The 16,124-nt window shown below is 22.1% G+C and overlaps 4 protein-coding genes across 4 annotated transcripts; 1 reads left to right on the top strand and 3 right to left on the bottom strand. All coding sequences in view use genetic code 6, as the record gives it.

The window, feature by feature from the left end:
* Positions 1-731: 731 nt before the first annotated feature.
* Positions 732-4,704, top strand: TTHERM_00790940 (kinesin motor catalytic domain protein; the record flags this gene model as incomplete). Its single annotated transcript, XM_001026192.3, has 11 exons — positions 732-889; positions 974-1,058; positions 1,231-1,312; positions 1,493-1,590; positions 2,187-2,394; positions 2,649-2,802; positions 2,852-2,960; positions 3,154-3,361; positions 3,645-4,095; positions 4,152-4,362; positions 4,420-4,704. 11 exons carry the CDS (start codon positions 732-734, stop codon positions 4,702-4,704), a joined length of 2,049 nt encoding a protein of 682 aa, XP_001026192.2.
* A 1,063-nt stretch (positions 4,705-5,767) lies between these two features.
* TTHERM_00790930 (hypothetical protein) lies at positions 5,768-6,912 on the bottom strand (the record flags this gene model as incomplete). Its single annotated transcript, XM_001026191.2, has 2 exons — positions 5,768-6,265; positions 6,328-6,912. 2 exons carry the CDS (start codon positions 6,910-6,912, stop codon positions 5,768-5,770), a joined length of 1,083 nt encoding a protein of 360 aa, XP_001026191.2.
* A 3,077-nt stretch (positions 6,913-9,989) lies between these two features.
* Positions 9,990-11,081, bottom strand: TTHERM_00790910 (immobilization antigen; the record flags this gene model as incomplete). Its single annotated transcript, XM_001026189.3, has 1 exon — positions 9,990-11,081. The coding sequence occupies one exon, from the start codon at positions 11,079-11,081 to the stop codon at positions 9,990-9,992; it is 1,092 nt and encodes a 363-aa protein (XP_001026189.1).
* A 2,806-nt stretch (positions 11,082-13,887) lies between these two features.
* TTHERM_00790900 (immobilization antigen) lies at positions 13,888-14,976 on the bottom strand (the record flags this gene model as incomplete). The annotated part of the gene is made up of 1 exon (XM_001026188.2): positions 13,888-14,976. The coding sequence occupies one exon, from the start codon at positions 14,974-14,976 to the stop codon at positions 13,888-13,890; it is 1,089 nt and encodes a 362-aa protein (XP_001026188.2).
* Between the last annotated feature and the right edge of the window lie 1,148 nt (positions 14,977-16,124).

The raw sequence follows: 16,124 nt of genomic DNA, 5'->3' as shown, positions 1-16,124 counted from the left end.
TCTTTTAGTTTTAAAAATTAGGAACTAACATTGAAATTTAGTAAGAATTTATAAGAAAAGTAAATAGGAATTTAGATATTTAAAAATAGTATTCAAGAATTTAATCAATTAAATTAAATGGTCGTTTGGCAGACACTAAATTTTGAATAAATGAATTGAGATAGATTTATTGATAATAAGACAAGAAAGAAAGAGATATGAAATTTAAAGATTTGAAATAATACATCTATCTATCTTCTAAATATTTTTCAATAAATAAATAATCAAGCTGCCAAAATGATGTTTTTTATTTGCAAATATTAAAAATTCAAAAAATTAAAAAAATACTAAGCTTATCAGAAATAATTTAAATTATATCTATTGATTGATTCATTCATACAATGTGTATAGGAGGGCGCTTTAATTTACTTTAAAAAGTTGATTTATATTAAATTATCAAAAAATAGTGAAAAAAGTATATTTTAATGAATAGCAAACAAAAGGAATGAGTGAGTGAATAAATGAATGCAAATTTAAACATGGTTTTTGAAATTTAGTTAACATTATTAATATATGAATGAATGAATAAAGAAATAATATTGATATAAATCAAATGAATAATATATACAAACTATATTAATCAAAAAAAAAACAAAAAAAATTAAGAAATCAAGAAACAATTTAATTGAACAGAGATTCAGAAAAAATAAATCAACGAAACGAAAAAGGAAAAGGAAAAGAACTCAGAAGACATGATGCAACAGGAATTCAATATAGATGATTTATCTAATGAACCAAGAATTAAGGTCGTTATTAGAAAGAGACCTGTTAATAAGAAAGAATAGGCAAAATCTGATGTGGATATCATAGAAGTTAAGACAGGTTAGAGTGTCATAGTCAAAGAAATGAAGTATGTTTAACTTTTCATTTTAAGCGCCGCGAAGACAGACAAATTAATTCGAAAGCATTAGATTGATGATATTTTTATTAATAGGCAAAAGGTTGATCTTACAAAGTATGTTGAAGAGCATTTATTCAACTTTGACCATGCATTTGGCGAAAATTGCACAAACGAAGAGGTTTTTATTAATTATTTTAAAGATACAATTTATTTAAAGCATTTCTCATACTTGAAATGGAGTTAGCATAGTAGTTAATTGATATCTGTCTCTATTCAAGTATTGTGATAGAAATGAAACAAAATAGCGAATTGTTATCGATATGATTAAATTTTTTATTGTTATTAAATAGGTTTACATGACTTGTGTGCGTCCTATTGTTACTGCTGCCTTTTAGAGAGCTAGAGTTACATGCTTCGCTTATGGACAAACAGGTATAAAATATTAAAAGTATTTAAAAAGTGTCAGAATAATAAAAGCTACATAATTAAAAAGGGATTATTAATAATCTAATTTATTGATAAATGAATAAATGTATGCTCATTTAGCATTAATTACTAATAAAAATGGATTGGGACAGTTAAATCATTTTTTATTTAAAATAAATTAAATAGGTAGTGGTAAAACTCACACAATGTTAGGTAGTGTCGCAAATAGAGTACCTGGTATGTACGTATTAGCCAGTCATGACATATTTACAGCTCTCCAAAGAGTAATTAATTAAATTTAAAGTGTTTTAGCTCTAAAATAATTAATTTTGAGAGTGTTTGATAAGAAGATCAAAAAAAAGGTCAAAAAAAGAAAACAAAAAAGGACAAAGTTTCCATAATTCAATTAGCAAATTCAAAATAATTATACATTAAATGGAATAGAATTAAAGACTAAATAAGATAGTTAGGATTCAAAAAATTGATTATGATTTATTTGTTTAGAATCAGAGAGTTAAAAATTTTATTTATTTAAAGCTGACTCCTGCTTTCTTTAAACAAACTTTAGTCGTTGAATAAATAGATAATATACTACTAATAAATAAATAAATTAAATTAAATCTGTAGCTTGAATCGAACTCACTCACCTTTTGAATTTTATTACTCTATTATACATACAAATTTTTGGCTAAAATAGCTTAAAAGAATATAATTATAATAAAAATAAAATGAGAATTTTCATTTTAAGTAATACTCTAAACTCTAGTAAATAAAGCATGATCAAAATTAAAAAAAAAGGTGCAGAAATGCAAAATTTGAATTACTTTTTAAAAAATTAAAATATTAATTAAGTATTTTTTAAATTATCAAAAAATAATAGCCTTAGTTTTCTCACTTATAAATATTTGTTTCATTTTATGAAATCTATTGCGGAAAGCTTTTCGATTTGCTAAATGATCGTCAAATTTTGCACCCAAGAGAAGATGGAAAACAAAATATTAACATTATCGGTTTGATGGAATAAAGAATTACAAACGTTGATCAGTTACTTAAAATTATTGAATTCGGAATGTCTGCAAGAGTCACTGGTATTTTATTAATCTAAAATAAATTCGCTGCTTGAATTTTGATATTTTTACAAAGAGAGATATTATTTATTAGATAGAAATTTATAAATTGAAATTCCTAAAAATAGGTGAAATAATAAATCCATTAATAGCTCGAATATCAAAAATATAAAAAGCAATTTAATTATTGTTATTAGTGTTCAAAAAATTAAAAAATTTAGATTTTCCTAAAATTAAAATACAAAGAAATTTAATCAATTTATTATAAAATTTAGCCTAAAATAGCGCCAATACAGACAGTTCAAGATCTCACGCAATTCTATAAATACAATTAAAAGAATAGAATAACGTATATGGAAAAATATCTTTCATTGATTTAGCTGGTAGTGAAAGAGGTGCTGATGTTATCGATTAAAACAAGCAAACAAGGTAATATTTTAGCCTAAATAATAGCAAAAATAACTTTATTTTAATTCAGAAAAGATGGTGCTGAAATCAACAAATCTTTATTAGCATTAAAGGAATGTATCAGAGCATTAGATTAAGGAAAAAATTATACTCCATTTAGAGGTAGCAAACTTACACTTGTAAAATACTTTAATTTATTTTTATTAACTGATTTCTATGAATTAATAACGCTTAATTAAATACATAATCAAAAAAAAGAATATTTTATTTAGCTGAATTCAAGGCTTTTTACTTTGAAAGTTTGAAATAATTTATATAGATTTTAGTAGGAATTTACCTTAAATTTTTTAATTATAAATTAACAATATTTAGGTTCTAAAAGATTCTTTTACTGGAAATTGTAGAACTGTTATGATAGGTAATATATCCCCTTGTTAGAGCAGTAGTGAACATACTTTAAATACTCTTCGTTATGCAGATAGAGTTAAGGAATTAAAGAAACCAACTAACTAGGATTTATCTGAACAAGTTAATTAGTTAGATTCATTAGCTTAACAACTCATGCTTCCACGCCAGTCTAGTCAGATATCAACTTTATTTATAATCATTTTTTATTGCAAAAGCAGCTTTAGAGATTAAAAAAAATAGATTTATTTAGAAAATTAACAATTTTATCTCAATTAAATTATTTTAACCATCAAATAAAAAAATATTTTTTGAAATTGAAAATAAATAAAAATTGTTAAAATGAAAGTATTATTTTTAAATAATTTTTAAATTATTTGGATTGATTTAAATGGAGCTGCTTTTTGCATACTATTGTAATTGTTAACAAAGGATTTGAATAAAAAATATAAAAATAGAAAACATCGTGAGAAGGCCAGTAGTAGAAAATAACAATGAAAATAACATTCCAAACAGTAATCATAAGTTAGAATAGCTCATGAAAAGTGCATAAAACTCAAACTTTGCTTACAATTTACCATAACAACCTAACAACTTTCCTCCTTATTAGCCTTAGACTCAAGCTCAATAGCCAAGAACAAATTACAACAATTTTATGGCAGGTGATTAAATGGGCAATAACAATAACAACATATTGAGTGCTCATAATAATAATGCCTTAAATCCAAACTTAAATGCTAATAATATGTATCCTGGAAGTTAATCAGAAATGTTCGATATCGAACCTAGATAATTAAATAAAACACCTTAATAGCAATAATAATCATTCGCTGGAATTAAAATGAATCAACAACCACAATCTTAACAATAATATAGACCACCATCAAACAACTAACTTGGTTATCAAAAGTAAAATTTAATGAAATTGAAATAAATATCTCAATATTTAATTATTTATATAATAGTTAGATGGATTAAAATACAATTAATAGCCAAACCAATCCCATAAATTTGAATATCGAGCAAATAGAAAACTGGACTGCTCGTAATGAAGAAGACCTTTAATTGATATCTCAAAAGCACGAATAGCTTATAAGTCTCATTCTTGCTGAAGAAGAAGACGTTATTGCATCTCATCGTTCTCATATCGATGATATGGTTGAGCTAACAAAACAAGTAAGAATTTAATTTAATTAAACTCTAGAAAATGAATAAATATTTTAAACTATTTAGGAAATGATGCTTTTGCATGATGTTGATAAGCCAGCAAGCGATGTAGATGTTTATGTATAGAATTTAGATGCAATTTTGCAACATAAAAGCGAAATAATTAACATGCTCAGATAAAGACTTTAGACATTTAGATCTCATTTAAAAAAAGAAGAATTGCTTTCTAAGAAATTCTACGAGTAGAGAGCTTAAATCATGGATGTGTTTGATCTAAACTCAAATACAATCAACCCAAATAATGACGAAATGTAATTATTAGATGATCTTCCTGATCTATATGATAATTGAAAGAAATCTAGATTTATTAATTGAAAACTTACAACAATCAATCAATATAAAAATCTTTTAATAAAATAATTAAGTTAAATTCAATATAAATCATTCTTATAATTAACTATAAATAAATAATACATACATACATTCATAAAATAATTGCAATTTCTCATTTTATTATGAGCATTAATTATTTCACAATTAGTAAGTAAGTAGTAAGAACACTCTGTCTGTATCTTTCTTTAATGCTTATCAAAGAAGAAAGTGTTGAAGCTTCTAAATTGATTATTTTTTTCTATGGAATTAATTTTAATAATTACCAACAAAATAATTTCAAAAAATCTAAGCTGAATCAATCAATCAATGAATGAATAAATCAATCCATTTATTTTCTCTTTCTTTCTTTATTGATTAAACAAAATTATTTCTCATTAATTACATACAACTCTAAATTCATAATATATTATTTTAAATAGAAAATATATTAGGCAATTAATTAATTATATATAGCCAGCCCTCTATCTATTAATTACCTATTTGTAATAATAAAATAAATATTTTACAAAACATTTATTTTTATTTAATATTTTCTTTGTTTGATAAAATTTATCAATAAAATTATTTATTATTTTAAGTGTTTAAGAAATCAATAAAGTATATTTTTCCTATTACTTTAAACAAAATTTCAGATTAATCATATTAAAAATATATTAATGAAATTAATTTAATCAAATTTTTAATTTATTCTAAAAGGAGATTTTTAAAATGAAAGTTTATTTTAATAAGAACTTTTCAAGTTTTTCAATATAAAAACATTTAAAAATATAATTAATGTATCAAAAATATAGATAAATAAATTCACTCATTATTTATCTAATTTAAATTAATTTCCTTATTATTTATTACCTTAATTTATTAATAAGAAATCTAGACACAGTAAAAATAAACAAATAAATTATAGGTATTTATAAAACATAAAAATTAATTTCAAAAACAAAAAAAATTTTTTTTCTTATCTTGAGTTTTGTTTTTAGATAATTGTTAAAAAATATGAAAAAATAATTTATTTTACAAATTTTCAAAAATCCTAATCTTGATCTTAAAAATATTTTTGAAAACCCTGGAATTTTTCTTAGTTAATTTTTAGAGCTGACTAAACGGTTAAAATTTAATTAGAATTAATTTTTTTAATATTATTTTAACTTAGTGAGCATTCAGATTCTTCTATGCAATTGGAATTTGATGTGGTGTTGTTAAATTTGTGAATTTCTATCTATTTATTAACGCTACTAGTTCTGAGCTATCTTACAAATTAGTTTGATGCTAATTTTGTTTACTAATACATATATTGATTGTTGAGAGTAGAGTTATTCTTCATGCGTATTTTTGAATTTTTTTTAGTTTATTTTATATTTTCTCTGAGAAATTCAATGTTGTTAACATGATAATAATTTTGATTAGAGTCTAAGATGTATTCTTAAAACTAGTTATTCTCAAATAATTTTACTTCGGAGTTGAGTTATGTCTAATTTAGTATATCAATATCCTAAAATATATAGAAATGATATTCCAATCCCTTAAATATTAAAAAAATATCTATTATGAATTAATTTAAAAAATAAATAAACATTTACTTACTTAATTTTTTTCACTTTTCACATAAAAACTGTAAAAAGGACCCATTTTTCCAATTATTTGATGATTGACTTTCCACCCTATAAAATTATAATTCTAATAATCAGAGTTGAATACAGAGTTTTTATTTGCTATAATCTCTAATATTTGAATTATGCTTGAATTGCTCATTCCTTAACCCTTATCACAGACACTTATTTTAAAGATATTTGAAAATTGATTTTCTCCTTTTATTAATTCAATATTTATATTAACCTCTGTCTTATTTATGCTTGTTTCTTATGCCTATAAAATTTCTAAAGCGCTTATATTTGCATCGTTTCTGGTAGAATTAAGAATCTCAAATTTATTTCCACTTTAATCATATTTAAATATACTTTTATTTATAGTCTAATCATTAAAATCAATTAAACAGTTAGATAAAACAGAATCTTTACAATTTGATTCTTGTTCTATTCTTTTCATCTAGCTATTATTATATTATGAGCTATGGCAACGAGACCTTTAACTGGCATAAGCTGATTAATCATATAAAGTAGTTAATTGCTCATTTTTTTAAAATTTTAAAGAGTTTTCTATTAAATTCATTATTATTTAATTAAGTTTATCAACATACGTGTTTAATTATGTTGAAGTATCACAATTTATAAAGCTAAACTTGATATCTAATTCATTTATCTTATTTAAAAATCTTGATTAAATTAAACTCTTAAAATCCTCCAAATTAATTTATTATATCCGACTGTTATTTGTCTTAAGTTTAAATTAATTCTTTACTATTAATGCATGATCTTTATAATTATAAAGCTTATTGTAGCATTAATAAATATTTGATTTTATTATTGACTCGTTGCCGATATTAAAAATTATATTTTAAAGTTTATTCCCTTGATTATTTTAAAAAAATATTATTTAAATTAAGAATTATCAAAAAAAGAAATCATAAAATTTTTATTATTTAATATTTTTTCTTTTATGAAAATTAAATTAGATTTTTTAATATCTTAAAATCAAATAGAAATAAATATATTTTAAATTAATTTCAATTTATTAATCAATTCTTAATATTGAAATAGGCGTTTGATCTATTAAAAATATTAAATTAATACCTAAATACAAACAGAATTGCAAGAAATTAGTTTCAAATGTTTTGTTTATGATTTCTAGGGCTTTTATTTTTTAGTTATTTGTTTGCTCTTCAATAACTAAGCAGCACAAAAAGTCAGTTTACTTTTAATAAGGAGAAGCTTTAATTGATATTATTTTATCGATTTATGTCTCTTCTTACTTAAAGCAACCATAAAATACTTCTTATATTTAATATTTATTATTTTTAGATTTAAATTCTTATTTCGTATTATCTTAATCCTAAGAATTATTTACTTTAAATTTGCTAAATTAGATTGATTTTTATCTTTCGAAATTTATAATTTTTGATTTTAATATGGAAATAATTCTATTTTCTAGTGAATTTAGCACTCTTTAACCTTACTTTATTTATTTATCATGAAAATTGTTAGCCATATTTTTTTTACCTTCATTTTCATCAATTTCTTAAAATTTATCAAAGACTACAGTTTTTCTGGAAAAAATCTTAAATTAATCTGAATCAAATATCTAAAGTAGTTTTTTTGCTTCATCATTAATACTATCCAAAAACAATTAGTTATTTTTTTGGTCGTATTTTACAGTTATAATACTTGAGGGTATCACTTTTTTTACTATTTCTGACCACTGCTTTTAATTTTCTTTAAATAAAAAGAGTTCTCTTCTATTTTTCTGTGTTATATAAACTATATAAAGATAGAAAATGGTGATTGCAAAAAACGACAGCTTTATTCCATATATTTGTGGTGTTAAAAAAGCTGTTGAAAATCTAATATATATATTAAATAAATATTATTAATGTTTGTTTCTTTTGAAGTTAATCAATTAATTAATATTTTTACTGTCTTTCAATATTCTGATACTTATTTTTATTTATTTATTTGCTTTCTTAATTTAATTGACGTATTAATTTTTATTTATTTTTTGATGCATAGTGAAAATCAAAAACAAATAAGTAAAGTAATAAAATGGCATTATGCGAAATACAAATGCTCTGAAGTAAAATTAATTTTTTTAAGGAAAAAAAAAATAAACTTTCTTACAATATCACAGAAACGATTACAGCAAACGATGTCATAATAAAACTTGAGCTAAAAAGCGACATTCCTATTTATATAGTATAAATACACGAACCTAAATAGAAAAGCATATTTGGATCATTGATTTTAAGATTAGTCCCAAATAGGTAGACAAGAAAACAAAGAAACATAGAGCTCATTAGAATCATAGAGTTTATGACTAAATTGAAACATTTTTACATAGTTTTGTATAGCAATATTTATGATAGACTTCCTATCAAAGAAGCAGCGAAAAGCATCATACCAGCCTTTTCTAATTGCCAAGTAGAAATAATTAAACTAGGAGTAATTACAAGAATTAAATGGACTATAAATACTTTCCTTAGCAATTCTTAGTTTGTATGAGTTATTTCTTTTTAAAATTTTTACTCTAGAATACGTGAATCAAAGCATAAAGTTAATTAATTCATTAATGATTCTATCTTTTTTAGTCTCTTTGAAGAGTTTTATGTATGTTATTATAGTTAATCCTACTTTTAATTAAATGAAATTGCTTACTTCAAATTTCTAAGCAATATGTTCAGATTAATTTTTGAGTTAATTAATTTATTTATTCAAAAATTATTAGCTGGCTCGATCTAATTAAATTAATATCAAGATAAATAGTCTTATTTATTTTTCTAAATATGTTTGAAACATTATAACAGAATAATTAAATTTAAAAATAAATAAATAAATAATTAACTATTATTTTAAATGATCAATTAATTTTACTCAAATAATATTTAACTTCATTTATATACTTGAAAATCAATATATTTGGTTATTATTCTTACTTATAATTAAACAATCTTATCAATAGTTTTAAATAGCTTAAAACTATTTTTAAAGTTTATCTTTATCCTAATATTTCTTTTTTAATACTTAATTCTACTTCTCTTACATTTATTTAAAAGTGGTTTTTTTTGAAAAAAATATTAGTGATTTCTTTATTTTTAGCAATTTAAAGAGGGATATTTAACACCTGATTCAAAATATTTCAGACAGTTCCTAGTTTTAATATAAAATTATCTTAAAATGATAAAAATTAAATGAAATATCACATCCTGTACCTACAAACATAATTGGTGATATTTTAACTACAGGATAAGCAATATTTAAGATATTTTTATAATACGAAGTAGATAAAAATTCATCGGGAAGATAGACAACAATTAATCTATTATCAGAAAGTACATCAGATTCAAAAAAAAATCAGAAATTAAAAGAAACTTGATCCTATGCTTTAGAACTGTTACAAGAAAAGAATTAATAAAATCAAGATCAAATGCACCAGAAAAGAAAGGTAATTGAAGATAATAACTAAATAAAATTAAAAATATAATAATAATATTAAATACATGCTATGCTATGGAATATATAAAAAAAATAGATTTACCAAAGTATAGACAGATATATATCATTCATATATTTATTTTAAAATGTCATAAATGAAAAATTATTCAAATAAAACCTCTAATGCAAATAAATGTGAAGTATTCAATATAATGCAATAAAGATTAAATTAATTATAATATAAAATGAAATTATTAGAGAATTAGATTAGGAGATTGAGCTGTTATCCTTAGGAGGTTTTAGGCATAAATCAGATGTTTTTGATCCAGCTACAGAGGTTGTTCCTTATGGACACTGCTTGCAACTTCCTGTAGATCCTTAAGATGCTTTATCAGGGGTTCCATAATAATTTTATTTGCATTAACAAACATTATTTTATGAGCTCCAAGCACTAGTGCCATCACTTGTGTCATTGCAAGTGCAACCACTGAAGTCTTTGTTAGCTGTAGAACCATCTGCACAAGTCACACAAGTATTTCCAGAAATAAATTAGTTATTTCCACATTTTTAACATCCACTTGGAACGCTTTTACTTGTAGCTACAGTTCCTGCATACCCACTTTAGCAAGCACAAGAAGTTTGAGAACCTGATAAAGGATTTGCATTTGAGTCAAAACATGTACAAAATCCTTAAGTATTTGAAGCACTACTATATGAATTAGCAGGACAAGGAGAACACTAAGCAGATTAAGGATTTTTACCTGGTTAAGCAGTAGCAGTCAAATAGAAATTATCTTTACAATAATCACATTAAGATACATCTCCAATTATATTCACTCCTCTATTGGTAGAATTAGATGGGCAAGGAGTGCATTAAGCAGGTTGATTTGGTTAAGGATATCCTGTCATATAATAACCAGGTAAACAAACATTGCATTAAGATTAATCGCCTTTAGTTGTTGGACCACTATTATTTCCTGTTCCTTGAGGGCATTAAAGGCAAATAGCTGCTGTTTACAACAAACGTCCTTTAGGCTGTACAGCTTATTAGTTCATATAGTAATTTATTTGGCATTATGAACAAAAACTGACATCTAAATTCAATTGTTTTGAGTCTGGTGGCAAAGATGTAGTTCCTTATGGGCATTTTTAACAATCGCCAGCTGTTGTATCACCATAGTAACCTGCTGAACAAAGGCACACTTTAGTTTTAATAGTTACCTCTACTTAGTTTTGCGAGCAACAGCTTATAAAGCTTAAAATTAAGAAAGCAAAGATTAGAGATTTATTTATCATTATTTTTTTTTAGATTTTGTGTTTGCTTTGATATTTATTTCTTTAAACTTAAATTTTTATCAAAACTAACACCATAAGTTTTTTTTTTTAAATAGAAAGATAAAATTTATAACTTCTTTTATTAAATAGAAATAAATAGGTTATTGATAGTTAGTTAGTTATTAATCAATATATAAAAGTTATAAATTAAATAGGATTTTTATTGTTTAACAAGTTTAAACAAGTCTTTTAATTAATTTCAAGTAAACCTTAAAGATTATTAAAAGTCTGATTTGATTATGATTTTTTGATTAAATTTATTACAAAATATTAAAAAAATAGGTCTAGAAACATAAGTTACAAAATAAAAAAAATTAATTGAAATATGAATATTAAGAACTGAAGGAAGAAATAATAAAATAAAATTTTAAGTTTTTAAATTATCTATAATGATTGAGGTCGCTATTCAATGATGTATTATTTTATTTTAATTTTCTTGTATGATTTATTGTTTTAAAATATTTAGAATTTCAACTATAGCTTACCTTTTAAGTTAAATATATTGAATGATAGTTGCTCATTTTAGTATATATTTTAAGAGGAGTTATATTTTTTACGCTTCAATTGAAATACACAAAATTTAGAAAAAAAATCTTTGATTTCTTTTTCAAATAAGAATTTTATAAAAAGAAATAAAAAAAATATTTTTTTTTGCAATTATCTAAAGAAATAATATTTTTTTTTTTTATTAAATGCAGAATTTATTATTAAATGGAAAAGAATAGGATGGTTTTTAAAAGCGTTTATTCAAATATGAATGAAATTTTGCAATGAAATTCTTGTCATCTTCAGACTAAATAAGTTTTAATTTTTAATTTACATCAAATATTGAACCCTATTTATTAATTTCTAAATTTAAGTAATTCAATAAATTGAATAAAATAGTTATTTGCTTTCATGTGTTAATAAAAAAAAATATATATTCAAGATATTTTGTATTAATTTTGATTAGTTAATATCTTATTTATTTTAGACAAAAAATAAAATAATAATTATATTGTTACTGCAATTACTCAAATAAATAAAAAATTTCAATTAGATTAAATTCACTTTGTAATAAAATTTAAATAAATATCAGCATCATGGTTTGGAAATATAAAAGATTTTTAAAATATTGACGGACTTACAATAGATAAAATTTAATCATAAAAAATATAAATTTTACTCAAATTATTAATTAGTATTCTAACAATTAAATTGACTTACAAGTTATAAAATTGAAATTTGTAATTCATTTAATTATTAAATAGATTTAAACAGAAACGATTGACAAATATTATTTTGATATTTGATATATTGATTTCATTTATTTAAATTAGAAAAAATTTTGATACAACTTAATTATTGATTTGTAATAAATTAAAAATAAGTAATTTTTTAGTGATCATATTGGGTTTAAGAGTGAAGTAATTCTTCTTTACTTAACAAATTAAAAAATTAGTAGAAATTTAATTTTCATTATTTATTTTATTTTTATTTGATAATAGCTATTATTATAAAATATTTTTTCAGATTTTAAATACAATTTTCGCTTAATTTTATTAGAATTTTATTAAAAAATTATTAATTCAACTACTATATCTATAAAATTAATATTTTGCTTTTACTTGAATTTTATAAGTTTATAAGTTATCAAATTTTTTTTATAATAAACATTTTTAAATTATGAAACTGTCATAGAAAGCAACTTAAATTTATTATTAATTTATTTTTTGTTTACAATTTATAGTTTTGAAAAATGGATTTTTTAGATTATTTTTTCTTTGCAATCTTTTGAATTCTGAATTAAATATAATCTAAAAATTAATTAGTCATATAAATCATTAATAGATGCTTTAAATTATTAAATACACTATCTAATATTGTTTCAAAAGTTACTAAAAACTTAAATATCCTTTTATTTGTAATTGATTGTTAATTACAATCAGCGATTGCAGAATTTTTTTTATATATTTAAATATTCTAAATTCTTATTTATTTTTTTTAAGAATAAAATTTAAAAATATACTTTTGTTAAAGAATATAAAATTTACTTAATTAATTTTTGATATTAAGAATTTACACAAATTAATTAAGAATTTAACAAACGAACTTAACGCATATGAAATTCAAATTTTTTGTTAAATTGATAGAAGTATTATATTTATTGGTAAAATAGTAATCAGTTTCATTTTTGTACTTATATATTTGCTAATGATTATTTCTTTACTTTTCAATACTATGTAGTTTTTTAGATAAATTATTTTATTTTATATGTATTTAAACTGATTACTTGATTTATTTTTTCTATCACTAAATATTATTCAATTTGAATAAAAGTCTTTTAAATTGAAAAAAATATTTTAATGTTAGTTCAATACTAAAATGAGAAATATTTTTAAAATAACTGGGATTCATTTATTATAATAAAATAATTGAAAATAAACTTATAAAAAATTTGCTCATAAATAAGTTTCATTTTAATTATTATTAATAAATTTGTAATTATTTTCTTTTATAGTTTATCAGAATTTATTGATTTCTTTTATTTTTTGTTTTTCATTAACTGTAATCTAAATTTTTTTCAATTTCCCAAATCAATTCAGATTTTAATTAAATAGTATTTTTTAAAATTTAAGATATTTTAGCTGAAAAAAATAGGAATTTAATGACTCAAGAAAATTTACCATATATAAATATTATTTTATTTTATTTAGAAAAATATTCAAGAAAAAAAGCTCATTGATAGTGATTTTAAAATGATTAATAAAACAAGTCAAAATGAAATTCAATAAAATATAATAAAAATAAAACTAATAAGTATAGAATTAGAAATTATTAAAGAGAGTGATTTTGAAGTTGGATTAGTATTATCTGAGGAAGATTTAGAACATTAATCTGCTGTTTTAGATCCAGCTTAAGAGGTTGAACCTTAAGGGCACAGCTTGCAAGATCCTGAGTAACCTTAAGATGCTTTATCAGGTGACCCATAGTAGTTTGGTTTGCACTAACAAATATTAGTGTTTGAGCTCCAAGCAATAGTACCGTCACTTGTATCACTACAAGTGCAACCAGTTAAATCCTTATTAACTGTTGAACCGTTTGCACAAGTCACACATTTATTTCCTGAAATAAATTAATTATTTCCACATTAATAACATCCATTTTAACCTTTAACTGTAGCTACATTACCTACATACCCGCTTTAGCAAACGCAAGAATTTTGAGTGGCTGATAAAGGGATGGCAAATGAATCAAAACATGTACAGAAACCTACAGAATTTGGAGCACTATTATAAGAATTTGGAGGACAAGGAGAACATTAAGCAGATTATCCTTGTTATGCAAGAGCAGTCATATAGAAATTATCTTTGCATTAATTGCATTAAGATTAATCTCCAGCAGTATTTACACCTTAGTTACCAGAATTAAGTAGGCAAGGAGAACATTAAGCTGCTTGAGTATTTGAAACTCCAGCTGTCATAAAGTAATTAGGTTAACATGTGTTGCATTGAGTTTCGTCTCCAGCACTAACAGGTCCACTGCTATTTCCTGAACCTTAGGGACATGGATTGCAGGTAGCAGGAGATTCAGTTAAAAGGAAACGTCTACCTCCTGGTTTAGGAGCTGATTTTGACATGAAGTAATTTTGTAAACAATATTTACAGTAGCCAATAGATGTATTAGGATATTAATTAGGTGAGCCAGATGTAGTTCCTTAAGAGCATTATTAACATTATTGCCCTATTGCTCCATAGTAGCCCTAGTTACAAATACAAAAACTATCACTTAGAGTAGTTATCTATGTTTAGTTATCATCACAGCAACTTATCAAGCCTAAAAGGATGGCAGCAAAAAATATGGATTTTTTATTCATGGTTTTTTTGTTTATTTAGCTCAAATATTTTTATTTTTATTAATTATACTACTATTATTCATTCTGTAATGGTAAATTTAAATAGAATTACTAATGTTTAGCTGATATATTTATCATAATAAAATAAAATTTTATTTTATCTAATTAGTTATTATATTTTTGAATAATTTAATTTCAGTAAGCTATAGAAGAGTTAATTAAAATAGGATTTTTATTTAATGAAGGAAAGCTTACACATTAATCTGATTAAGAGCTATAGATAACATTTATAAAGTATTAACTTGTAGAAGATTTTTTGATTGATTATGAAATCTAATTTATATTAAATTATTTGTAAGTTGGTTTCATTTTTAAAAATATTTACTTTAATTTAATCCAATTTTTAGATTTAAAGGATATGAAATAAATAAATACTTAAAATTAATTTACAACTAAAAACATTGATCTTTTATTTTTAATTTATACTTACTGTAAACTATTATCTTCACACTCATATTTCCAATAATAATGAGTTTTATCATGGAACATTTATATTGAGTTTATTTAAAAATATGAAGAAGATTATAGATTCTAATATTAAATAATTTACATTAATTATAATAAAAGTGTTTGAAAGATGTATGTATGAGTGAATTAGTGGATATTAATTTTTGTATCAGCAAATAAGTTTCAGAATTAATTAATATTAAAATAATCTAAGGTAATTAATTAATTAATTTTCTTTTTTCAGATCAAATTTTAAACCTAAAATATTAATTTATAAGTTGATTCATTTTAAGAATTGAACAAAAAGACAATCATAAAGATTTTCGAAAAAGAGTTTTATTTACACATTATAAAATGAATATTTATTCTTGCTTTTTTGATTATTTATTGAATTTTTATGAAAAAAAATATAGATTCTAATATTAAATAATTTACATTATTTATAATAAAAGTGTTTGAAAGATGTATGTATGAGTGAATTAGTGGATATTAATTTTTGTGTCAGCAAATAGGTTTCAGAATTAATTAATATTAAAATAATCTAAGGTAATTAATTAATTAATTTTCTTTTTTCAGATCAAATTTTTAAACCTAAAATATTAATTTATAAGTTGATTCATTTTAAGATAAGAAAATAACAAAAATACAATCATAAAGATTTT

This window comes from Tetrahymena thermophila (assembly GCF_000189635.1).
Source record: "Tetrahymena thermophila SB210 genomic scaffold scf_8254047, whole genome shotgun sequence".
Taxonomy (NCBI): Eukaryota; Ciliophora; class Oligohymenophorea; order Hymenostomatida; family Tetrahymenidae; genus Tetrahymena; species Tetrahymena thermophila.
This window is presented reverse-complemented; position numbering and strand designations above follow the sequence as displayed.